At 37.5% G+C, this 26,700-nt stretch overlaps 2 protein-coding genes across 2 annotated transcripts in view; one reads left to right on the top strand and one right to left on the bottom strand.

Moving 5' to 3' along the window:
- LOC128864650 (sodium channel protein Nach) overlaps nt 1-23,142 on the bottom strand; it is a 47,195-nt gene extending 24,053 nt beyond the window's left edge. The window contains exons 1-2 of the mRNA XM_054104407.1: nt 23,021-23,142; nt 16,218-16,424 (exon numbers count right to left, since the gene is read on the bottom strand). Of these exons, the coding sequence (XP_053960382.1) occupies nt 16,218-16,424; nt 23,021-23,142 (329 nt within the window). The remainder of the gene's footprint in view (nt 1-16,217; nt 16,425-23,020) is intronic.
- LOC128864603 (zinc carboxypeptidase A 1-like) lies at nt 11,345-12,731 on the top strand. Its single transcript, XM_054104356.1, has one exon. It carries the CDS (start codon nt 11,363-11,365, stop codon nt 12,629-12,631), a length of 1,269 nt encoding a protein of 422 aa, XP_053960331.1. The 5' UTR covers nt 11,345-11,362; the 3' UTR covers nt 12,632-12,731.
- Nucleotides 23,143-26,700: the final 3,558 nt, after the last annotated feature.

Raw genomic sequence — 26,700 nt, 5'->3', positions numbered from 1 at the left:
AAACCTTCTTTTGAGGAATATCAGCTTTTGATGTTGTTTGAGTTGGTTCACCCGGACTGCTTCACGATCTTTTTCGCTTGATATCGTATTGTTGTAAACAACCCATTTTCCATCGCCAGTTATCAGTCGTTTTAAAAATGGATCATTTTCATTACGTTTCTTTAGCAAATCGCAGCTGTTAATGCGTGGCGTTAAATGCGTTTCTTTCAGTTCGTGAGGAAGCCATGTATAGAGTTTGTGAACATGGCCAAGTTGTTTGAAGTAATTTTCAGTGCATGTACGTGATACATGAAGCTACTCTGCAATCTCACATGTTGTACTGTGACGATCCCAATCGATTATTGCTTTAATTAGGGCATCATCAATTTCAACTGGACGACCAGAGCGTTTTTCATCTTTGAGTGAAAAATCACCAGAACGAAATTTAGCAAACCTATTTTGACACTGCCGTTCTTTTAAGGCGTCGTCGCCATAAACAGCACATAACTTTTTATGAGCCTACAAAGCAGTTTTCCCTTTGCGGAAATAAATAAAAAAGAATAATATGACGAAAATGTTCCTTTTGATTTTCCATTTTTCAACGAACGCCAAACGAAAACTACGCAACCGATCCAAAAACTGTTTTTACTGATTGACAGCTGAATTGCCAACTATCAAATAACAAAATGTGTTTTACATTTTTACTACATCTGCAAACATAAAAATTCAACTGAAGTCGTCTATGAGTGAAATCCGCAATTACTTAGTTGCCAACCAATACTAGGCAGATGTGATATTCTGCGCTGGCACTATAATCATGCTGTCGATGGGCCCAATAGAGTGTGGAAGTACTTTAAAGTTAAAAACATTTTAAAGGCGGAATATTATATAGGGTGGGCCATGTAAAATTTACTTTTTGAATCGGCTATAAAAAAAAAAAATAATCCAAAATTTTCTCACACTTTTTTTTTTATTTTGAAGATTTATGAATGAAAAATAATATCGTTCAAATGACTGTCTCGACTGGCTTTGCAGTAGGCCATTCGATCAACCCAATTTCTAAGCACATTTTCGATTGTTTGGGCTCCAATTTCATGAATGGCAACTTGGATTTCGTGTTTTAAAGCATTAATCGTCTCTGGATGGTTCGCATAGTATTTATCCTTAACGGCTCCCCACAAAAAATAGTCCAACGGGCTTAAATCACAGCTCCGAGGCGGCCAATTGATATCGGAATTTCGGCTGATTATTCGGTTTTCAAAAACGGTAGCCAAAAGTTCGAGTGTAACTTTGGCAGTGTGACAAGTTGCACCGTCCTGTTGAAACCAAATGTCGTCCATGTCATCCTCTTCAATTTTTGGAAACAACTCGTTGAGCATGTCACGGTAACACTCGCCATTTACTCTATCCGCGGCTCCTCGCTCATTTTCGAAAAAAATGGCCCGATGATGCCGCCAGACCAAAAACCGCACCAAACAGTGACTCGTTGTGGATGTATTTGCTTCTCTACAGTAATGGGTGGATTTTCTGAGCCCCAAATCTGACAATTTTGCTTATTGACGTAGCCACCGATGTGAAAGACAGAAGAAGAAGAAGACTCCCCCCTTTGGAAATAGGTTTTCAATATTTCCCAATTTTGTTCAAGCGTATAGCGTCCCATTTCGTAAATGTCAAACCTTTAAGTAAATTATGAACACATTTGACATGTCATTTGTGTTACCATTCTCAAAAAAATAGGTGGCCCACCCTGTACCATCACTGAAATATGTCAAACTTTCATGAATGAGTTGGGGATGCATATACAATTCAGACATTCAAAGTACTCATTTACATTTCGTTTTTTAAAACATATAACCTAAACCTATTAACAGTACATGTAAAAAGACTTTCTTGTCAGCTATGTTCGAAAGGTACATTGTGTTTTTTTTTTTTTTTTTTTTAGTAATTTTTAATCGGTATTGCGAGATTGAAAGAAAACCATGAAAAAATATACTTATATTTCCTTTAGAAATATGTCTGATTTTAGGTGTTAAAACACTTTCTTGACAAATTGTACATCTTTCATCTTTCATGAAACCAATTGAAATTTGCAAAAAGCACTTAATCCAGTTTTTCGCTCAGAAAATTTCTATGATTTATATTAATGGAATATGGCGTTACTTGAAAAAAAGTAAAATATCATAAATAAAATTGGTGTTTCTTAGAAAATTTAAAAAATGTTTTAACTTTGATTAAATTTACTACCGAGCCTATAGAGTAGCGATGCCTTTATAGGTATGTATGCATATCGCTTTCCTCCTACTTGAAACCACTAGTTGTTGTGCAAAAATATCTTAAAAAAATTCATTTAACTGAGTTGAACTATCCACATACTTCTGTTCACCAACAGCTACTTGTGACTTACATATACATATGAGTATTTAGCACCATAGCAGATGTGTGTATTATATACATGTGCACCTGTAACTCAGCCTTATCACTACACTACTTTTGCCACCAGAAGGTGTGTAAAATATCTGACAGTAGCAATACGGTAACCTTTTATTATTGATTTATAGGTTTGCAGTACTGATAATTAGGTAAACAGTCCTAAGATTGTGTAATAATAAATTTGAACACAGCAAAGAAGTCTACACCGCACGAAAAAAGTATAAGACCAAGAAGATTAGAATGATAACAACCAAAGCAATAATAAAAAAAATGTCCCAATTAGCATGGGGTTAGAGGCCTTACAATGCGAGAGATTGCTTCAAAATGAAGAGGTTAGGGGTAGTCTGAATTTTCAAAAAATTTGATTTTTTTTTTCATTTTCTTAAAGTATAATATCTTAAAAACATTGTGTGAACATTTGAAGTGAATCCGAAAAATACTTTTTAAGTTATTCAACAATTAACAAAGAGCGCTCGGGCGCCCCGGAACAGATAGCAAAACTTTAAATGCGTTTTTCTCAAAACTGTGTTTTGGAACTGGTGATCACTGTAACTTAAAAACCGCTTGGTAGATTTCAATAAAATTTATACTGCTTTTAAAAGACATAAAAACTCATGCCTGATCGAAGGATTTTTCTTTTTTTTCAAAAATTTCGATTTTTTTTAACAATAAATTGTAGGTTTTTTCTCGAAAATCTGAAAATTATTTTCTGAGGTCGTCATATTGTTAATTTTGAAAAAAAAGCTTCAATCAGGCACAAGATTATCTATTAATAAAGATAATTTCTCTTGTCCGATTGATTTTAGATGAATCTCCAAGGATTTGTGATGATCACCGCAAGGACTTGATTTATTTTATGATTTTATTTTTGGAAAATAAAGCAATTAACCAGCAAAAAAACATTATTGAAAATCATAAATTTTTCGGGCCTCTGACTACCCCTAACCCTTAAAAGAAGCAAAACTGTAATTTTGCATTTTCATTGCTTCACTTTGAAAAAAAAACACGGGATTACCAAGAGAAGTGATAGAAAACCAAAACCTAGCGCTAGAGATGTTCGGATCAAACGTTTAACTATAAATAAATGAAATAGTCCTGCTGAAACTAAACACACTCTTAATTTGGAAGTTAATACCCGACGTATGCAATAAATTTTGCAAGCTGATTCTTGTCTTAAATAGGCAAAACGAGTACCTAAACCTAGGTCGATCCAATACACAAGCAGGCCAGATTGACATTTGAAGAAAATTACCAAAAATGAATGCGAAGAAACGGAAGAAAAAGGAGGGGAGAAAGGTTCGTAATTTCGGAGGGCAGCCTTTAGTGTGAAAGGCAAAACAAACAGAAACATAAGGGCGTTTTATATCCAAAAAAATGAATATTGCCATGTATAGGGTGATCAATTTAGAGGTATCGGATTTTAAAATGAAGTAAAAGAACGAAAATTCAAATTGATTGGGCAATCTTTAATATTTTTAAAGATAATCCCTTTCAAAATGTAGGACTTCAGTCGGTGTCTCGTGAATAACTTTAGTAGTGGTGGCGTCCAATGCCTCAATCGAAGTTGGTTTATTGGTATTGACTAAAAATATATGAATGTGATACAAAGCTACACATTTTTTTTTTTTTTTTTTTATTGAAATGTTATAAATTTTTATTTACATTCCATAAAGATTACACCTAGTATAAAACTAATAAGTAATTTTCATTTCACAATTTGAAGCAGCTTAAATAATATTGACAACTAAGTCTTGAGGTTTCTTTCTTTTTAATCTTCTTTTTACAGTTGCTTCATCGCTTACTACGGAAGCTTCTGCGTTCATATGTTTTTTTAACTTTTCAGCATGATTAACTGCACAGAGATTGGCTGTGTCTGAGACGGTTTTTAAATTTAAATCCTTGTTCAGATCTTCATTACGCACGTACTAGGGAGCTTTAACGATTCCCCTGATTACTCTATTTTGGAGGCGCTGTATAATGTCGATGTTGGTCTTTGCAGTACATCCCCATAATTGAAGACCATAGGTCCACACCGGCTTTAGCACTTGATTGTAAATCAGGAGTTTATTTTGAGTTGATAGCTCAGAGTTTCTACCAATTAGCCATTGGAGTTTTTGCGTCTTTAGATTCAGCCCAGCAGCTTTGATTTTCACTGGCTCTTTCCACTTGAGCTTTACATCTAAAGTCATGCCTAGATACTTTGCACTATTAGCATTTGGCACTATTGCTGACAAAATATGAACTGGTTTGTAGATAATTTTTTTATTAGTAAAATTCACGTGAACTGATTTGGTTTCATTTAGCTTTATGTTCCAATTTTCAGTCCATGTGACTACTTCGTCAATGGACTTCTGCAGTTTCTGGGTGGATTCGTTTTCAGTTGATCCAACAGCTAAGATGCATGTATCGTCAGCGAATGTAGCTACTTTGCACATTTTCGGTACTGGCAGGTCTGCGGTATAGAGTAGGTACAGTACTTGGCCAGTTTGTTTTTATTTGCAAAAATTTTTTTATATTTGGGATTTTTTAAGGGAAAGAGTACATATAGGTCGGTTGAAAAGTATTGGAGGTAGAAATAAAAGGATAAGAATTTATGAATGAAATTTTTGTTATTCAATATAACATACCTATTATATTTTAACTTTTATACACTCATTTCAATTATTCTGCAATAATTTTACACCATGTCTGTAATGATTTTCGTGAAACTCCGCAAAATACTATTATACAGTTGAAGAAGAAGTTTCTGAAGAGACAACAATCTCTGCTGAAAGAGATACCAATCCGGTGAATACGGTGGGTGTTCAAACATTTCATACTTCAATTTACTCAATTTAAATTTTTTCTCTTCTATATGAGGGTCATCTTTCATAAATTTTTTCATTCACCTGACCCAAGACCCAAATTTTACCTTTCTCGAGTTAATCAATTAACCAAATCCACTTTGCGCCCCAAAAGAACTAATGCCGATCGTGCTGACTTCACCTGTTTCGGTCTGTTTGTAAACGTTCTTGTTTCGATTTAGGATGGTTCTAGATCCTCGTCTTATCCATTGTTATAAATTGGTGCACAACATATTTTCCATTTTGCTTAAAACGCTCCAAATCATGATGAGAAACTTCCAGCGAATGTGAAACTTGGGTACCTTTCTTTAAGTGTATGGTTACTTGAATTGAGCTCCTCATTCCTGACGCGTGGCATTAAATTAAGAATATTTAATTCCAACGTCATATCCATTTTACTATAAACTACTGCACCACGACTAATACAACGCATACAATATTTACAAATCATTGGCTTCGACGTATACTAAAGATAAAGGGTCTAGAAACTACTTATACATACATATATCCACCGACAACCTGTAGGAATTGACTAACCATCCGCTCATCATACAAACGTGTAAGCTCTAACATCCGTTTAAGCACAGTTGGAAATTGAGTAGCATTTCATTGCACGGTACACGGATCTCTCCATTGTGAAAAAATCCAATGGCATGTCAGCTACACATGGCTTGTAAAGAAAGGATGAGTTGACAGATCACAATAAAAGTTTTTAGTGTGTTCGAGTGAAAGATGAAGCATTAAAATGGCATATACATTTTGATTCCTCTGTAGTTTATTAAGCATTGTACAAAATTACTAGTAAAAACATTCTTTCTCTTCCTATTTTTTGACAGGTACTTAAATAATGATTTTTATTGAGAAATGTCTAAATTTGTACGAAATTCTTTAATTTTTTTGATATGATTTTCTATGCAATTTACCTGTAAAATTTCGAAAAAAATTTTTTTTTTCATAAACTGCTAATATAATCCTAGAGCGTAAATTTAAGTATTTAGTATATTATAGATCGTCCACCGTGACGACTCTATTCTTTGCGTTCGAAGCAAAAATAGTAGGAAAATTCGCCCCAAAATGCATTTTTTTAAACATTTTATTCCGCGAATTTTTTTTCATTTTTGTTCAACTCATATAGAAATTATGACATTAATAAACAAAGAAATTTTTGTTTTTTTCTATTCAGGTCACTGACGCCGATGCTACAATGCCCGCCGATTGAGAAGCCCCGCTGCGACCTTCCTGAAAGAATTGAGTGTACATCCGCCATTTTAAATGATTAAAATAACAAAAAATGTTTATATTATTTTAATGTATAAATAAACTGTATGCCAATTTTGAAAAAAATATATGGACTTCTTCATTTTAAATAATTTTAATGAAAATCAGGGTAAATATGGCCGTTTACAGGTATCTGTCCCCTTAATCATTTTAACGCAATCATGTTGCATAAAAGAGCGGTTTGGAATCAGATGACCTCAGCTGTGAGCATTTTTTGACGACCAGCTGAGAGTGTTGTTACTTATCATGATGGAAAGAATAATGAGTTGGCGCCTATCGTGGTACCGTTACTTTGCTCTCAGCGAATTTGACAATGAGCTACGTAGTTTTAGCACCAGTATGGGCAGATTACCATTTTCGTAACTTGATTTAGCATTTTTTTCTTTTTGTTATTTAGTCTCGGAGTTTTAGTTCTTTCTTCATGGCATTTTTGTAGCCTGTTCTAATTAAAATGAAATGTTTACAGTTATACATTTTTTAATAATTAGTTCAATAATTCACTCAGTTTTATTTAGCTTTACTTTTTTAACATCTGGGTCGCATTGCCCGCGATTTCAGTTGTTGTTGGTGTTCTTCTGCTTTCAGCAGTCAAATCTCTCTCTCGCTACTGCAGTGTTGCCTGACTTTGGATATAAAAACGCACTAAAATGTCCATTCAAAGAATATAAAATACCAAATTTTTATTGAATTACTTAAAGAACTTTGTATGCGTGATAATTTGTCCTTAAAATGCGAGTTTTTTTAAACAAACAATTTAATTTAATAGGTTTTGTTAAGAGAACGACATTTTTGCTATATTTGAGGTTATGTAACAAGATAAGGTACTCTTTTTGTAAAAATGTCGTTATGGTTTCTTCGCTATTATCTGAAATTTGTTTGCTTATTTTTACTATGATTGCACCTCTTGATGCCCTATGTCTCACTAAGGATTTAGGACCGGAAGAAACGATTACACCTCTTTTTAAAATGTGTAAAAAGGTTTTCTATGTTAAGAAGAGTTGAGTTGCATTAACTTAAAAGGAGCAAAAAATTAAATGTGCACTTTCAGAATATCAAACTTTATAAGAATCAACAAGTTTGCATTAGCACTAAAATCTTCTCGGAGTGACCTTTTTTAACACTCCTTTGTGTAATATTACAATTTTTTTTTTAACTTTCAGTTTCGGTAGCTTTAAATTAAAAACAAAAACTAAAAGAAAAAAACACCAAACTTAAAAATTTTCGTATTTTGGGTATAAAAAAACACTAAATTTATTGTGAAGAGCAAATAGTTGGCAAGACTGCACAACTTGGCAAACGTGACGTCACGCACTCTCTGATGGGCGCAATCTTGTTTCTATCATTCTTGGTTACTTATGGATTTGTACAATGTTACTAAGTGACGCTTTCAATTCTTTTCCACCCACCTGCGCATAGAAAAATATCGCGTGTAGTTACTAGTTTCCAGAGCTTGGAAAGTGAGAAACATCGATAATTAGATCAGCAACTCTTTTTCTCGTGAGAGCGCTGTTAAAATGTAAATTTGTTATAACATTCGTCAGTATTGCGAGAACGGAAAAAACTTTGGATGGGGCGTTCTTTAAGAAAAAGTGGAAATCCACACCACCACTGAGCTTAGTATTTAGCGCACGATTCCCCAGTAGGCTTATATGACCCATACACCCGTACATACAATAAAAATAAGCACATCAATATAGATTACAATACATAAATAAGTAAAAATTTTAAAGATTGATATTTAAATGAAATTATTCAAAATTTAAATACAAAAGCAATGAATACGGAAAACATAATTATAAAGAAATACACAAAATATTGATAATAATATAAAAAGTGGAACAACGAACAAAATAAGTTAAAGAAGATTATCTTAAATTTTTTATAATTTAAAAATAGTTAACAAAAGTATATTTGTAAAATATCTCAAATTCAATTCCCTTACCTACGCTTTTAAACCATAAAATATTAATATATACATACATACATAAGCCGACACCTCGCTTTCAAATGAATTACATGTAAAATATAATATATTTATATAAGTAAGCAAGACGAAATAGAAGTAGAAGCCCAAACGGATATAACAGGCTTTGAAAAATTCCAAAAACCCACTTTAATTTAAATTACTACGTTTCAACTGAATTAATTTTAAAGCAAATTATTATAAATATTTAAATCGCGATATTTTTCCATTAACGTAAACTGTTTTCGTCAGTTATTTCTGGCAGCCCGCCATTTCGACTATCAGCTGCTCATCATCCCAGGCGTTGACAGTGCTGCCAAGTACTTAAAAGAGTTCGTGTGTGTGCCCTAACAAAGCCTGCAAAGTCTGGTGTTTGGTTCTAATCTCAAATTGAAACTGATGAATGAAAAATGATTCACGAATGCCTGTGTTCCACCTTTTTGATGCAGTTATCTGATCACCATAGCCCGCTAGCTTCTAACAAATCTAATATTAAAGGAATTATTGCTTCTTGGGTATCGCTAGAATCTATGTATAGTTTCAGTTAGCAATGCATTTGATTGCTATGATGATTTTCAACTTCAGTATGAAGAATAAATACTATTTGATTAACGTCAGTTATTGAAAAGGCTATTGAGTCCAAACAGATAGCTCTATGTGCATTTATTGACATATCAGGAGCTTTTGATAACACCTCCTATGAGGCAATCTATAATGCCCTATATCTAAAGGAGGTACCTGAACCCATCACTAGATGGATAATATTCATGCTGAAATCTAGGACGATCAGCACCGAACTAGGAGGAACAATCAAATCTATTAAAGCCACAAGAGGTTGCCCTCGAGGTGGCGTACTTTCTCGTCTTCTGTGGACTCTAGTCATAGATGAACTTCTCCACAAACTGAATAACCTAGGATTTCACACTCAGGGTTACGCTGATGACCTAGTAGTTTATGTATTAGGCTGGCATGAGGAAACCATTTCGGATCGCATGCAGCAAGCCCTTACAATAATAAACAAATGGTGCACGGAAAAAGGGCTCTCCATCAACCCATCCAAAACAACACTTGTACCGTTTACTAGGCGAAGGAACATAAATCTCAAATGTCCGACCCTTAATAGAACAACACTTGAACTCTCGACAGAAGCGAACTATCTTGGCGTTAGTCTTGACAAAACGCTTACGTGGAACTCCCATATTGAGAGAGTTACTTCAAAAGCCACAAGGGCATTCTTTGCCTGTACAAGGCTTTTTGGTAAGACATGGGGACTAAGCCCTAGAATGACCTTCCGGACATTCACCACAGTTGTAAAACCCATAGTCACTTATGCATCCTTAGCATGGTGGCCCAAGGTCAAGCAAAGAAAGGCGGCAAACGAATTAAGCAAACTGCATCGCCTGGTATGTGTTGGTATTACAGGGGCTCTGAAAACATGTCCCACGGATGCATTGGGTGTGCTCCTGAACATACCACCGCTTCCAATTCTAATTGAAAGGGAAGCTCGCTCGAGTGCCTTAAGACTAAAAGGTTTATCTGAACTTAAAAGTGGGGATATGAAAGGACATTTAAAGATCTTAGAAGACTTCCTACATAGTCCCATTCTTCATAGGGATGATATATTATCACCCAAACCAATACTCTTCAGGAACTTCCAAGTTATAATCAATGAACGAACAGACTGGAGAACTAACTCTATCACTTTCAAACCTGGCTCCCAGCTATGGTTTACTGATGGGTCCAAATTGGAAAATGGTAGAACAGGGGCAGAAATCAATGGGCCCAAATTCAAAAACTCGATTCCGATGGGATCCTACCCAACAATATTCCAGGCAGAAATACATGCCATTGAAATATGTGTGAGAGAATGCCTTAGAAGGAAAATGGGGGGTACTCACATCTACATACTTTCAGATAGCCAAGCGGCTTTAAAAGCCCTTCTATCAACAACCATCACCTCTAAATTGGTAAACGATTGCCTAAACCTCCTAAACACGTTAGGAAACCTCAACACAGTAACACTATGTGTGATTCCGGGACATGAAGGACATGAGGGAAATGAAATGGCTGACGACCTTGCAAAACAAGGAGCAAATATGCAACTTACTGGTCCTGAGCCTTTCTGTGGACTGACAAAAGGCCACATTAATGAATTCCTTAGGAAATGGGAGGAAAGAAAACTTGCCGCACACTGGCTAAACTGTGCCGGTCAGCGTCAAGCCAAACTATTCCTAAGTCCCAACAAAGGAATATCTGACAAACTTCTCTCACTAAACAGAGTAGGTCTGCGTCTTTTAACTGGATACCTTACAGGTCACTGCAGCCTGAGGTAGCATCTAAAAAATATTGGTCTATGCGAGACCAATGTCTGCCGCTTTTGCGAAATGGACATAGAAAGCTCAGAACATGTGCTTTGTGAATGTCCTGCGTTGGGCAGACAAAGACTTCACCACCTTGGTGGTATCGTAGTATCTCCATGCAATCTTTGGAACAACAAACCCAAAACTGTGCTAAAATTTCTAAAAAGCCTAAAACTCTAGGGTTACAAAATAGGCCTTTCACAATAGATCAGTTCTGGTCGCAGTGCGTAATGGCCTTCTAATAATAATAATAATTTGATTAACGTGTACTTAAAGCTTTATCGGTACAATAAATTTGGCTTATTAAACATAAGTACATACACATTTTAGCTCTTATAACATTGCAATACAATATGTAGTCTGAAAACATTTATGTTTGCAAATACGTAAAAGTATATAAATTTAGGCCTTATCTTAGTAATTAATTTCACCACTAATAAGACTATAAATGCTCCGTTCCTCATTAAGGCAAAAGTATTTGCTAATGGTCTTTCAAACCGTCGCATAAAATGTTGTTGAAAATCGGTATATTTTTTGCACTGTGCCTAACGGCATTAAGCAGTGGCGAACGTGTACGCTATGATAATTACCGAGTCTACAAGTTGAATGCATCCAATAACGAAGAATTGGCGCTACTGAAACGCATGGAGGACACCAGCGATTCATTGCTCTTCTTAGACGGCATTCACAGAGTAAACAAAGCTGTAAAGGTTGTGGTTGCGCCACATAAGTTGCACGATTTTCTGCTGATATTGGATACAAATAATATTGAGAACGAGTTGGTGGAACAAAATTTACAAACAGCTTTGGACAAGGATTACGAACAGATTGAAACACGTGCCACCACCCCTCGTCGTTGGAGGAGCTATCAAACATTGAGCAGCACTTATTCATGGTTGGTGACGTTGGCGAAAAAGCATGCTGCTAACGCCACCTTGATTGAAGGTGGTAAGAGCTATGAGAAGCGTTCCATATTGGGCATTAAGATCTCGATACAGAATGGAAAAAAACAGAAACCAGGCATATTCTTGGAAGCTGGTATACACGCGCGTGAATGGATTGCACCCGCTACAGCCACTTATATCATCAATGAACTGTTGACCTCTACAGATGAGCAAATTAAGGAGTTGGCTGAAAATTACGATTGGTATATATTTCCGCATGCCAATCCCGATGGTTATGTGTATACGCATTCGACAGATCGCATGTGGCGTAAGACGCGTCAGCCATATGACACCTGCTTTGGTGCAGATCCTAATCGTAATTGGAATGCTTCTTGGAATTCGGTGGGCGCCAGCAGTAATCCTTGTTCGGAAACATTTGCCGGCAGTGCCGCAAATTCAGAAATCGAAGTGCTATCACTTTCCAATTATATTAACTCGTTAAAGAATAAAATCAAATTGTACATCTCATTTCATTCATTTTCGCAATATTTGCTTTATCCGTATGGCAACACCTCTGCGCTGCCCGATAACGTCAAAGACTATGAACAAGTGTACAATGCTACCACAAAGGCGATAGGTAACCGTTATGGAACTGTCTATACCGGCGGTAATATTTACGATGCTATCTACCCGGCCGCCGGTTCGAGTGTGGATTATGCCTACGTTAACGCGGGTATCCGTATGGCTTTTTGCTTTGAGCTGCGTCCGAATGGAGCCTTCAACGGTAATGGCATGGAACTCCCCGCTGAGCAGATAAAACCCACCGGAGAGGAGACATTGGACGGGATAGTAGCTATGGTGAACGAAGTCAAGTCTTTGGGCTATTTTGATTAGAAAAAATTGTATTTAAATAATCGACAAAAAAAAGTAAAATCAAATTCAAAAAATACAAATAAATGAAGAAATCAAAACCGAAATTATTAAAATATATTTAAAGTGCAAATGAAACGTGTTAAAACGAGTAAAGGGAAGGTGGGTTTTGAAAGTGGTATATAAATTTTATTACGTTATTTCAATTTTTCCAGCAACCAGATAAGAAATTTTAACAATATTAATTTGGGGAAAAATAGATCCATTATTTTCCTGGTAGATGGCTGTAGTGATCGATATCTCGTATATTTCGAACTAAAAAATTTTTTGTTTGTTCCATTCAGTTGTGAGTTATGGGGTGTTAATAATAGAAGTCAACAAAGAGAAAATTCGGTACATTTTACTGTTTTTCTTTGATAAATACGAAAATGCAAGTCAGACCGCTTAAATTTTGAATGGTGTTTATGGTGTCCGAGCGGAACTTTTTCCATTCATATTTCTTCAAGGGAGGAGTGGGCGGTATGCAATATTTGGAAACAGGGCATGGCAAACATGTTTACGGATGGCTCGAAGTTGGACAGACAAGTTGGTGGGGGAGTATTCTGCAAAGGAGCTGCCCATCAAGCTCAAATTTAGGCTTCCGGACCTCTTTAATTTTTTCCAAGTAGAGACAGCCGCAATTAAGAAAGCTGTGGATTAGCTGCTCGCTTCTGTGATTACTGTGAAATACAGTCATTACAGCCTTGTTTGTGCGTTCGGAATTAGTCGGGGAATGCCTGACTTCTCTCTCGATTACATCGGAATACTTCGATATTAGGCTCATTTGGATTCCCGATCACAGCGGCATAAAGGGAAAATGCTGGGCCGATAAGTTGGCCAGACAGGGTACCCTTGAGACGGCTTCACCACAATATGAGGGTATTGGAGTTCCCATAAGAACCTGTTGACTGCTACTGGAAAGATTGGCCTCGCGTCAACTCAGCGAACGCTGGGCTAGTGCGCAAACGTGCAAAGTCGCGAGGTCCTTTCGGCCGCGGGTAGATCGGGGGCGCTCGAGAGAACTTCTAAGGATAACAAAGCTATAGCTATCGAATTTGATAGGTATTCTCACCGGACGATGTCCATTATGTGTCCATGTGGCTAGGACTGGCATTGCGTCAATCTCAACACCGGCTTCTCAGCTGCCGTGCTCTCGTCGGGCCAAGGTTTAAACATCTGGGCTCTCACTTTTTCGCTACACCAGCGGATTTTACGGGCTTAAATGTCACACATCTGGTGAAATTCATCAGCAGCTTGAAGCGGTTAACTAAAACCGAATCGACATTAGATGGTCGTCATATCCTCTAATCCAAGCCCTGGAATCTTCCCCCTTTCCTGTTCCCCTCCACCTGTATGGTACCACGACGGACAAATTTTAATTTTTTGTCTAAGTTGGCCTCTCACAAAGGCAGCCCTTTAACCTAACCTAATCGAACCTAGCTTATGGTGTCGATACTGTTCAGGCATTTTTGATGTTAAAGAAAATGTCGATAAAGTCGATAAAATCACACAAATATTCGAAGTTGACTAACATCTTAGCATCGCCCCTTACGCAAAAATTTGGATTTCTTCTTCCCCAGGCTAATAGAAAGTACAAATATTTCTAGACTAATTACTCTAGATTTGTACAAAAGGACCCGCTACAGTAGTTAGACTCACTCTTTAACACTTCATTACAACTGAAATATGAAATAAGATGCACATCTTTAGATGCACAAAACTTTTTGTCTAACCAGTTGGTCCTATAAAAACATGCCGTGGCTTCGCGCCGAATGATTTCTCGGTAACTGTGCACAAGCAAAGGCTTGATACTTTTTTCCAGAAGCAAGTAGTTTCTTTTTAGTATTTACTATATGGCATCCATTAGACGAACAATACGATCATCAGATCCATTTTGACGTATGGAGCTTTCGTGTAGCAGATACAATCTTACCTAAAAAATCTCATAAAAGTTCAACAACTAGCCAGTGTGGGAATAACAGATGCGCTGCGATTGACTCCTCAGGCGGCGCTGGAAGTGATCTTACATATTCCACCCAAGATTAAAGCAGCGGACATGCTAGAAGAAAACACGCACGTTCACGTATTAGATCTAATATCTGTGGAACTATCAGACTATCTGGTTTCCAAGATAGATCTCAACAAAGACTATAAAATACGAATACACGGCAGAAAGGATTGGCAGACTAGGGTCATATCTGATGCCAGTGGTCACCATATTTATGTATACTGACGGCTCAAGGATGGACACTGATGGCACTAGATTGTTCTTTTAGACTCCCAGACCGGTGTAACGAAGCCCACCTTTCCAGTAGCGAATCACAGGTTTCCTATTTCGCAACCAGATTCGAGCGCGCCAGCATCGAGCTCAGGGCACTAATTGTTGCTTGACTATCGGAGCAGATATTTACTTCCCTTACACTTCTAAACAAGCAAGCAGCCAGTAAGCTACTTCTTTGATTGCGGTTACCTCCGATTGGAACACACTGCAGAGATGCGTTTACCCGAAATTGATAATGATGGGGAGCTTCTCGTAGCTTCTCTCAGTCCGATTGCGACACGTGCAGCGAAAACTTTCCCCCCGATATCAACAGACCCACATTTAGCATTGAGTTAAGGGCAGTATTATAAAGCAAAAATAAAACTCTAGGCGAGAGATCCCATCTTTTGCTAATAGTCTCTTTACATCCACACAAAGAAACTGCTACTCTCCTCGAGATTGGGGTTCTACATTAGCTTTCTCTCAATGGTTATATATATATAATTAATGCGTACACCACAAATGGAGGGACCTCCAGTTTCAAGCCAACTCAGAACGGCAGATATTTTTATGAGGAGCTTTTTCATGGCAGAAATACACTCGGAGCTTTGCCATTGCCTGCCGAGGGGCGACCACTATTAGAAAAAATTCTTAATGGTTAGACCTATGTATTTCACATTGAGAGAAACCACCAACGGAGAGCTCGCTATTGAGTCGAATTTAGCTCTGAGTATTTTATATTACCTCGTCTTGAGAGAATTTACGGATGGGTCGCTTCAATTGCCAACTGGATTAACTCGAATAAAGTATCCAAAAACTTTCCTCTAACAACCAGTGTCATGTCGTCTGCGTAAGAAAACATCCTGCCGTCTCTTCTCAATAGCTCCTCCAGCAAGTCATTGACAATGACATTCCGGAGCCCATCTGCCGGCGGAGAGGGTTTCTGCCGTTCTCTGTAGATGAACCTAATCAGGTCTATATCGACCCCCAGATTATCCAGGGGCTTGGAAATTGCGCACATCATTAAAGCTCTGAACACAATTCTTTTTCTATAGCGGTCGACACTCGAAGGATAGAGACAAGCCTCCGCAAATATCCAAATAAATTTTTCACTTGAAATTCTCACAAGAGTAAAAGAGATATAACAGGACAATGGCAATTTTTTCCCGATGCTAGAATAAAAATGAGCAGTTTGCTAAGCACATTTGTAATGAATGATAATGACAATATAAGAACTTATTTGATACTCAGCCGCTTTGTTGGGAACAAAATCAAGGTAGGCAATATTGAGAATTAAATTTATGTACTTACACCTTCGCCGCATATAGCATTAACTTATGCCGACTTATCTTGTTTGCACTACAAATAGCGACCGCTGGAAATGGGCTATTGGAAACATGCACACGCTTCGTGGACAAAAGTACTTCAGTTGGTTGATCCAAATACTGAATAATTAAATTAGTAATTACTACATAAGTGGCGACAATAATGCTGGTGAGAAAAATAAGCCAGATGTACCTGAAAGATATAATAAAAAGAATAGGTATTATAAATCATTATCTTTAGCTATGAAATGTTAAAAACGTATGTATATAAAGTTTATCTTATTTAAAAATAAAGTAATTATTAATTATTTATTAAAACCTACAGACAAATAAAATCGAAAAATATTACCAAAAGGATCGGCAACTTAGTGTACATAGATTTCAAGTCAGGGTCGAATGAATAAAAATTAAAATGGAATGGAAACGACAATGGAATGTCAAAATTAAGCTGCTTGAACGAAATGTCTTGAACGGCGTGATGAGGAGTTGGACTTGAGCCTCTGGCTTGACCCCAAAATTTGCTGAGAGCAATTTTCGTTATTTATGTGGGCAAAACGTAAGGTGAATTTGGTTGTAAAATGAAAAATCTTTATTTATTCTTGTAAACCAATTTCATCCCCTTCAAAATAATCCCCTCTCGATGAAATACACCAACGATTTTTCCAATCCCCGAAACATGCCAAATAGTCCATTTCCGGTATAGCCATCAGCACCTTCTTCGATTCAGCTTTTATCTCCTCAATCGACTCGAAACGCGTTCCCCGAAATGGCCTCTTGAGTTTTGGGAATAGCCAGAAGTCACACGGAGCCCAATCAGGCGAATACGGTGGTTGCGGAAGGATATGCGTGGAATTTTTGGCGAAGTGGTCACGAAGAACGAGTGCAGTGTGAGACGGTGCATTATCGTGATGCGAAAACCAAGAGTTGTTGGCCAATAATTCTGGTATTTTTAGACGAATTGCTTCACGTAAACGACGCATAACGCTCAAATAATATTCCTTATTAACAGTTTGGCCAGGTGGAAGGAATTCATAGTGCACCACAAAAATCGAAAAAAACTGTCATCATGAACTTTATTTTTGAACGACTTTGACGTGCTCTTTTCGGTCTGGCCTCGCCTTTAGCACGATATTCGCCTGATTGGTCGGTTGTTTCAGGGTCGTATGCATAAATCCAAGTCTCATCTCCCGTAATGATGCATTTGAGCTTGTCCTGATAGTCTGAAAGCATTGTTTCACACACATCAACGCGACGACTTTCTTTCCAAGAAATTGAGAGTTTTCGGTACCAAACGAGATTTGACTTTTCGTAGGCCCAAATGGTTTTTCAAAATGGTTTTCACAGATCCTTCTGATAATCCGATCATATCAGTAAGGTCTTTAACAGTCAACCGACGATTTTTGAGCACTAACTCCTTCATTTTATTGACGTGTTGGTCATCTGTTGACGTCGATGGTCGTCCGAAGCGCTCCAAGTCATTAACACGTTCTCGACCCTCTTTGAAGTCTTTGTACTACTTATAAACATTTTTCTGCGACATGGTCGAATCACCAAATGCCTTCTGCAACATGCCAAACGTTTCCGCAGCCGAAATTTCATTCCGCTAACAAAATTTGATGCCACTTCTCTGTTCAATCAAATCAGACATTGTAAAAATAATAAATTGATAATGACATTCACATGAAAGTTGGCCCAGATGTTATTAACAGTGCTGCCAACTCATGAAAAAAATAACTAGAGCGAAATTTTAATCCCGCGAAGTTTGACAAATAAATTCACCTTACTTTTTGCCCACAGTAGTAAGCTTAACAGCAACGTTATTTTTGTTTTTATTTGATGAACGGTAATGGTAACGGTAGTTATGCAAATGGGTCTACACAAAATGTGATGAAGTATTAACTCAATTGTGATTCATTAGAAGAGTTTAGTCTTAAAAGTTTGCGGCAGTTTTGTCGCACTTCAGACTTCAGAAAAACATAAACTTAATATAATTTTGTATTATAAATTTAACGATCTGAGTTCCGTTTTCTGGATTATTTTTGAAAATCGTAATGTCTTTTGAGGTTTTTTTCCAAATTCAAAACTGATATAGAAGACTATCAATTTTCAATACGTTAGGTTAGGTTGACCTGACTAGCTGAAAGCCTTCACAGATACCTATTGGGCCTTAGCGGTAGATGGAGCTACACACTTACGTTTGTGGTGATACCACTAAAAATATCCCTCCTCTTCTCTTGGATTTTTCACTCTACCGCGGGACTGCTTCCGCATTGCTTCGAGTTAGAGGTCCACGATGGCTTCCTAAGAAGGACACTTACTTACTCACCCTGCGTCCAGGGACGCTTGTTTTTTAAAATCTATGCTCAATGCTCTTCAGTATAAATTTCCATTTCACGCCTCTTTCTATCATCATTTTCTCTATTATTTCTTAAGGTGTAAATACACCAATAGCTCGTTGCAGACTTGTTCTCTCTACGTTCCACCTCTCGCATTGAAAGAAGGTGTGCTCCGCATCATCATACTCAGTATTTCCATAAATGCAGTTTGGTAGGTTCACCTTTCTCATTCGCCACAAATACTTGCACTTTCCCATGTCCAGACAAAAACTGTGTGAGGTAAAAGTTGACCTCGCCGTACTCTCTTTCTACCCACTTTTTTAGATCGGGTATTAGCTGTCCATCTACCGTACCGTTCAGAGTTCCATCTAGTCTGTCAAAGTGTGAACGTTTGAGTTCTAATCTCGGAAAAGCATAGTCCTGGGACTCCTGAGATATTTGCCTCCCATCTCCGTTTACGCTGTTGTTCTAGAATATCTATAGGAATGGTTTCGCTGATAACTAAAACCGCTGCTTCAGATACTATTCTGTATGAAGAAGCCACTCTGAGGTGCACTCTCTTTTTCGATAAAGTGGCATCGAGTATATCTACTTCTAATGGGATACGTTGGTGAGCAAGATTAACTCAGATTTCTCTATGACCAGTTTTAATAAATGAAGTCGGATCATCGCCTGAATTACCTTCCTTTTGGCTTCGTTAGTGTTTCGAGCGATTATTACAGCTGCAATGTCATCTGCGTATCCCACTAAATGCACATCCTCAGTCATCTCTATTCGAAGGATTTCATCGTAGCTTATATTCCAAAGTTCAGGTCCGAGTATTGATCTTTGGGCCGCACCTGTTGTTATCTTTTTAGTCTTGCTTCCGTCTCGGGTTTCGTATAAGAATAATCTTCGATATATTATTCGGGATCTTGGATTTTACCTTTAAGCCGTAAATCTAAATAAACTCTGAAGCTCTAACCCCGAGATACTCGTACATTCCAACTTCTTATATTGCAAAGCGCTCCTAAGCACTTAATTTGTGTTCCAGCTAATGCAAGGCACACATAGAAGGTGTTCTAAAGTTTGCCTATCTTCCAGTTCATTGCAAAATCTGCAGTTACCATTGTTTGTAATTTCTTTCTTGTACGCGTCAGTATACCTACGATAGTTCTGCTTTCACTTCTAGACAAGGCTAGTACGAATCTGGCGTATTTGTCTGCTTTCCGTTTACACATGATTTTCACGGTTTTGCAAGTGGCTAGATTGGTCCATCTCCTGTCATTGTAGATCGTCTTTAAGGGTTTTAATATGTCGTTTTCTTGCCAAATGGCATGTAAACTGCGCTCTTGGCAGTCTCATATACAATTTCGTTTACTGCAATGCCCTTATGTCCGGGTAGCCGATAGATGTGTAGCTGTCTGTCTGCGGCCAGTCTCTCTATGGCTTCCCTGATTTTTATAACATTTTATATGAAATTGCAGGTGAGTCTGCCTTTATCGCTGCTTGACTGCCAACGTATATTCATATTTATTTTGGAGTTGTTCGATGTCTTTGCGATGGCTAATGCTGCAGCCTTTCCTACAGCAAAGACTTCTGCTTGAAAGATGCTGTAGTGATCAGACAGCTTAAATGGCTTAAACGGCTGCCTGATGCCTAGCTCTGCGCAAGAGATTCCTACCCCTATTCTTTCCTTCATTTTCGAGTCGTCAATAAGCTTATTAAGCGTATTGGGGCTGGGTTCCATACCTCTTCCTTACCCCTCTTCTTCTATGTCTGTTCCATTTTCAATAGCTTCCAATTAATTTTATTTATAAATAAACTTTGTTCACTTTTTTACCCATTTTACCAAACTTTTGTATTTAAATTCTATGTATTTTTTTTCTTTTCTCGGACTCAATAAATTCTTACCTTAGCTACATTAAATAATCTTTCTATTGACTCTGGCATACAAAGCTAAAACAACCCAGCCGTTCTTGGACAGAATATTCCTGCTAAAGGTTGCTCTAGGAAAGTCTTAACTTACATGGGATTGGAGCTTAAGCATTAAACGCATATACAAGGTGGCGTAAAATTAGTTATCCGGAAAATTTATAATTTTTGCAAATGGCGTCGTACGTCAATTAGATTTGACGCCTGTGAATTAAACAGCTGCGGTATACAAACGTACAAGCAATGGAGCGCGTAAAGGGCAAAATAAAGATTTCCATCGCTTACGGGTGTAATGAGTATAATCCTCGGCGATGCCGTAAATACTATGCTTAATTTGCTTCCCTGGATCTTAAGATACAGCAAGAAGCAATAAAAAATAATAAAGGGACCTACAGTTTCAAGCCGACTCCGAACGGCAGATATTTTTATGAGGAGCTTTTTCATGGCAGAAATACACTCGGAGGTTTGCCATTGCCTGCCGAGGGGCGACCTCTATTAGAAAAATGTTTTTATTAATTTTGCTTTCACCAAGATTCGAACCAACGACCTCTCTGTGAATTCCGAATGGTAATCACGCACCAACCCATTCGGCTACGGCGGCCATTCCGGAAGTAGCAGAATGAATAATTGAGAGAAAATGGAGCGAAAAACAGATTGAAGTCCGTAATGACAGTCAGACTGCTCTAAAGGCCCTGGAGAACGCAAATCAAACCTAAAATATTGTTCATGAATGTAAGAAGAAGGTTAATTCTGTTGCAAGACCAAATAAGCTTGTACTTATACGGGTTCCAGGACACCGCCGTGTCCAAGGAAATGAAATTGCCCATGAATTGGCCAACTGCGGATCAGCGGTTATCCCACTGGTACCAAAGCCAATAATCGGAATCAGTTCTGCCGGAATCAATGAATTGGATCAACGATTATGTATACAATTTACATAAAGAGTGATGGTCTGGTCTAGAAAGCTGCATAAGTGCAAAGTGTTTGTGATAAGCCCGAACAGAAAACTTGGAAGGAAAGACGTTCGGTTGATGGTCGGTATTATTACAGGACACAACCCATGGGGTCAGCATATGACCATCATTGGAATCATTGAGAACCCTATTAGCCTGTTTTGCTTAGAGGAGCCGGATAGCACTGAGCATTTTCTTTGTGAGGTTACGAATTTTGTGTTCCGATGTCATGAAAATGAGTAAATATTTCAGATTTGTCAAAGAATATGGAAAATTCTCATAGAACTAGCTATCTCTGTATCTCTCTTTATTCTATTCTATCTTTTTCCCTCTGTCACTTCTCTACTTTTCTTCTTGACTATCAACCCTTCTACTTTCCAGATTTTCGAATAAAATGGACTTGAGTGCATCTTGGCTAGACTTTTTCAAATTTCAATTTTTTCCATCACTCAAAATAATTTTTCTTTATTTCGAAAAAAAAGTTTTTAAAAACGAAATTGAATGATTAATTTGGCGCCACCTTGTCTATAAGCCAAACGTGTCCTATAGTCGAGTGTTACTGCTTCTGGTATGACCAAGTAGTTATTCAATTAATTGGCATTCACGTAGCATAAAGAATACTTTTATAGACACTAGTGTCGGGTGTTTTTTTTGGGGCATTTTACATGCGGTTCACAAACTGCCCCCATCATCGTTTCTTATTTCTTTCGAAATGAGGAAGAAGCTGTACTTACGACGAATGGCGAATTTTCGTTTCCAAAAATCAATCAGCTAAACATCGACGACATTTGGTTCCAACAAGACGGCGCAACTTGCCACACAGCGCGCTTAACAATTAATTTATTGCAATATTCATGTCACCATTGACGCCATATGGCCAGATTTATTTGAAAAAGTAGACGGAAATTGGACTGATCGAATGGACAATGTCAATTGTAATCGCGGCGAACATATGCCGGATATCATATTCACAAAATAAATGCCGTAAAATTATCTACCAGATTATAATAAAAAAACTTTCCATCAATATTTCTATTTGTATTATCATTTAAAGTTCTTAATCTCTTAAAAAACACCCGATACTATAAACTACCGTACTTTGGGTCCCGACGAATCAGCTTCATTTACCCATCAGCTTCAGTTAGCAGAAGCAGAGACTCAGATAGTGGAAGCCTCTTCATTCAAAGCAATAAACCAGGGTCAAGGTAAGGAAGAACGCTCAGTGCCACGGCTGAACAGTTCTCTGGCTCCCAGAGCTGCTGAACCCGAGATTCCCTCTTTCAAAATCCTGGCGTTTACAACGATCGCACTTACAACATTTCACTTCATCTCCGCAAAAGTACAGAGTATATCGAGCACTTGAACTGAACTCGCACGATAAACCTCGAAGATTTATTTTTGAGGCTAAGAATGGTACTTACTATCCACAACAATAAACAAGGAACAATTTAAAATTTTGTTATTGTTTCTTTTATATAAACATTTAAATTTTATTTTAAATTTTATTTTATTTAATATGTTTTTGTTTTAAATTTTTTTTATTTTTTATTTTATTTTTTTAATGTACCACAAACAAAAACACTCACTTGGCATAGCGTATGGTCGAGGTGTATAGAAGTAGTTTTAAGCCATGCATTCCACTTTCGTTAAGAAATTCCTTTAAAAGATTGCGATATGTTTGCCGTAAATATATTGCAAAGCGAGCCATTTTTTAACGAATGTTGGACACTAAAGTTTACATCCTTTGAATCAATTTAGCTCCAGATGTATTTTTGCTGCGTATAATTTTTAATATGTACGTACATAAATGTCCAATTATTACTTCCAATAGTTCATTAGCGTTAACAAATTGACGTTTAAATTGCTGGGTTTGCATTTCTCAAAGAAAAATTCGGTATTCAGCATACATGTGATTGATGGGAATACGCTAACACACCGACATATCCAATATGTAAAAGTCCAGAGAAGGAAGGAGATATCTACCCCATATTACTACCACTTATTATAGAAAATTGCCCCCAGAGGCCAACCTCCTTCAACGTGATAGCGCTCTGAGCAGCAATGGGTTGAACTTGGATCCCAACGGGATATATTATAGTCAGGCAGACATGAATTGGATAGTCGCTCTCACTATTTCTTTGAGCCTGATTGCACTTTGCTGATGTGTATATTATTTAAAGTGAAGGTCTATTTATTGGTAGTAAATTGATGAGTAAGTTGAGTGCATCAACTAGACTCAAACATAAAGCTCTCATTACTACCGAGCTTGGTTTGGTTGTAGATTTTAGATAGTGAAGGCCACAAAACGAGTCATCCATATGTAAAAATTGCCTCAAAATTGCAGTGTAAGACCAGTGTGAGATTTTTGATTGAAGACCTCACTTCTAATCTAGTATTCTTATGCAGCTACATGGCGCTATGCTTGCTTTTTTAGCTCTATGGTCGATACTAATTTTTTCAACTACGTTTGGTGCCGAGAATTACGCGTTGATATTTGACTGGTACTGATAATATCAGCCTAATATCATTAAATTGGGGAAATTGTAGCTGGGTACCATGGGCTAAGTAGTGAAGAATAAAAGTTCAGTTTTTCTGGGATTTACATTCAGGCCACAGCTTATAGTCCAATCACTGAGCGAATTCAATAAAAAAAAAAAAAATAATAATTGGCGCGTACACTTCTGTTAGGTGTTTGGCCGAGCTCCTCCTCCGAAGCGAATTCAATGCTTCCTCCATAATTGCGGGTACGCTACTGGTCTAATTCCCTTTTGATTGAAGGTTGAGTGAATATTATGGACAACTAACAGGAATAGCAAGGTTGACAGGTGTTGTTGTAGTGCTAGTATCAATTTCTGTGAGAATTTTTGTTGTTTTTAGCATTGGTTTTTACCATTTATTAAGGACTGCTTCTGAGCCTAACTTTGTGAGGGCAGTCAGAATAGAAATAGTGATAATATTGTTGAAAGCTCCTTCTATTATATAGGAATGGAGCCAGTTGTGTGCAATTGATTTTTCTATAGTAAGTCGTAACCCGTGCAGTGCTTTTTAGATAGGCGTTTGGGATTTTAGGTTGAACAAAATTTCCATTCTTTCTCTAACTCATACCTTATTTCATTATTAAATACTACTGTGGGCAAAAAGTAAGGGGAATTTGGTTGTAAAATGAAAAATCTTTATTTATTCTTGTAAACCAATTGCATCCCCTTCAAAATAATCCCCTCTCGATGAAATACACCAACGATTTTTCCAATCCCCGAAACATGCCAAATAGTCCAATTCCGGTATGGCCATCCGCACCTTCTTCGATTCAGTTTTTATCTCCGGAGTGGTCTCTTCAGTTTTGAGAATAGCCAGAAGTCACACGGAGCCAAATCATGGGAATACGGTGGTTGCAGAACGATATGCGTGGAATTTTTGGCGAAATGGTCACGAAGAACGAGTGCAGTGTGAGACGGTGCATTATCGTGATGCAAAAACCAAGAGTTTTTGGCCCATAATTCTGGTCTTTTTAGACGAATTGCTTCAAGTAAACGACGCATAACGCTCAAATAATATTCCTTATTAACAGTTTGACCAGGTGGAAGGAATTTATAGTGCACCACACCACGAATATCGAAAAAAACTGTCATCATGGACTTTATTTTTGAACGACTTTGACGTGCTCTTTTCGGTCTGGCCTCGCCTTTAGCACGATATTCGCCTGATTGGTCGATTGTTTCAGGGTCGTAAGCATAAATCCCAGTCTCATCTCCCGTAATGATGCATTTGAGCTTGTCCTGATAGTCTGAAAGCATTGTTTCACACACATCAACGCGACGACTTTTTTCCAAGAAATTGAGAGTTTTCGGTACCAAACGAGATTTGACTTTTCGTAGGTCCAAATGGTCTTTCAAAATGGTTTTCACAGATCCTTCTGATATTCCGATCAAATCAGTAAGGTCTTTAACAGTCAACCGACGATTTTTGAGCACTAACTCCTTCACTTTATTGACGTGTTGGTCATCTGTTGACGTCGATGGTCGTCCGAAGCGCTCCAAGTCATCAACACGTTCTCGACCCTCTTTGAAGTCTTTGTACTACTTATAAACATTTTTCTGCGACATGGTCGAATCACCAAATGCCTTCTGCAACATGCTAAACGTTTCCGCAGCCGAAGTTTCATTCCGCAAACAAAATTTGATGCCACTTCTCTGCTCAATCAAATCAGACATTGTAAAAATCGAAAAATGCACTCTTGGTCGTTTGGTAAACACAAGCGTAAATATATTACTGATAATGACATTCACATGAAAGTTGGTCCAGATGTTATTAACAGTGTCGCCAACTCACGAAAAGAATAACTAGAGCGAAATTTTAATCCCGCGAAGTTTGACAAATAAATTCACCTAACTTTTTGCCCACAGTAGTACATACTTTCACAAATGGAAGCTAAAAATAAACTTCAATAAAAGCGAAACAACTATTGTTAAAGGAATACGTAAAAACTTATATCCAAATGCTCGTAAATATGAGCCTCAAATTAAAATAAATGGATTCAACATAAAATACAAACAACAAATTAAATACTTGGGCATAATTTTGGATAGCAAATTCACCTTTGTAAGACATGTGGATCTCATTTTGACAAAAGCAAAAAATGTTCTTTAGCTATTGTATATTAGTAAGAAGGCAGGGCGGATTATCGAACTGCATTAAATAAATATTTACCAACAAAAAATTAGACCAATCATATCTTATGCTCATTCGATATGGTTCAACATTTCGTCGAACCAAATGGAGAGACTAAGACGATTTGAACGATATGTTTTAAGAATTTGTAGCGGTCTTAACCGCCAACCTTACAGAAGTGGTACTTTTCGGAAAAGAGTTTCTAATAAAAGTTTATATGAAAAATGTAAAATATCACGCATAGACTTTTTCTTGATGAAATCGTACGCTCGATTGTACGCTCTTATAAAATATTGTGCCTGAGCGATTAAGTTCTGCGGCTCGTACGATGCTCTCCAACATCAGGTTAAAGAAGTCACACGACAGCGAGTCACCCTGTCTGAAACCTCGTTTGGTATCAAACGGCTCGGAGAGGTCCTTCCCAATTCTGACGGCGCTGCTGGTGTTGAGCAACGTCATCTTACATAGCCGTATTAGTTTTGCGGGGATACCAAATTCAGACATCGCGGCATACAGGTCACCTCTTTCCGTACTGTCGAATGCAGCTTTGAAGCCGACGAAAAAATGGTGTGTGTCGATTCTCCTTTCATGGGTCTTT

Source organism: Anastrepha ludens, chromosome 5 (assembly GCF_028408465.1).
Source record: "Anastrepha ludens isolate Willacy chromosome 5, idAnaLude1.1, whole genome shotgun sequence".
Lineage (NCBI taxonomy): Eukaryota > Metazoa > Arthropoda > Insecta > Diptera > Tephritidae > Anastrepha > Anastrepha ludens.
The sequence above is the reverse complement of the archived record's forward strand: the minus strand, read 5'-3'. Positions and strand labels throughout refer to the sequence as shown.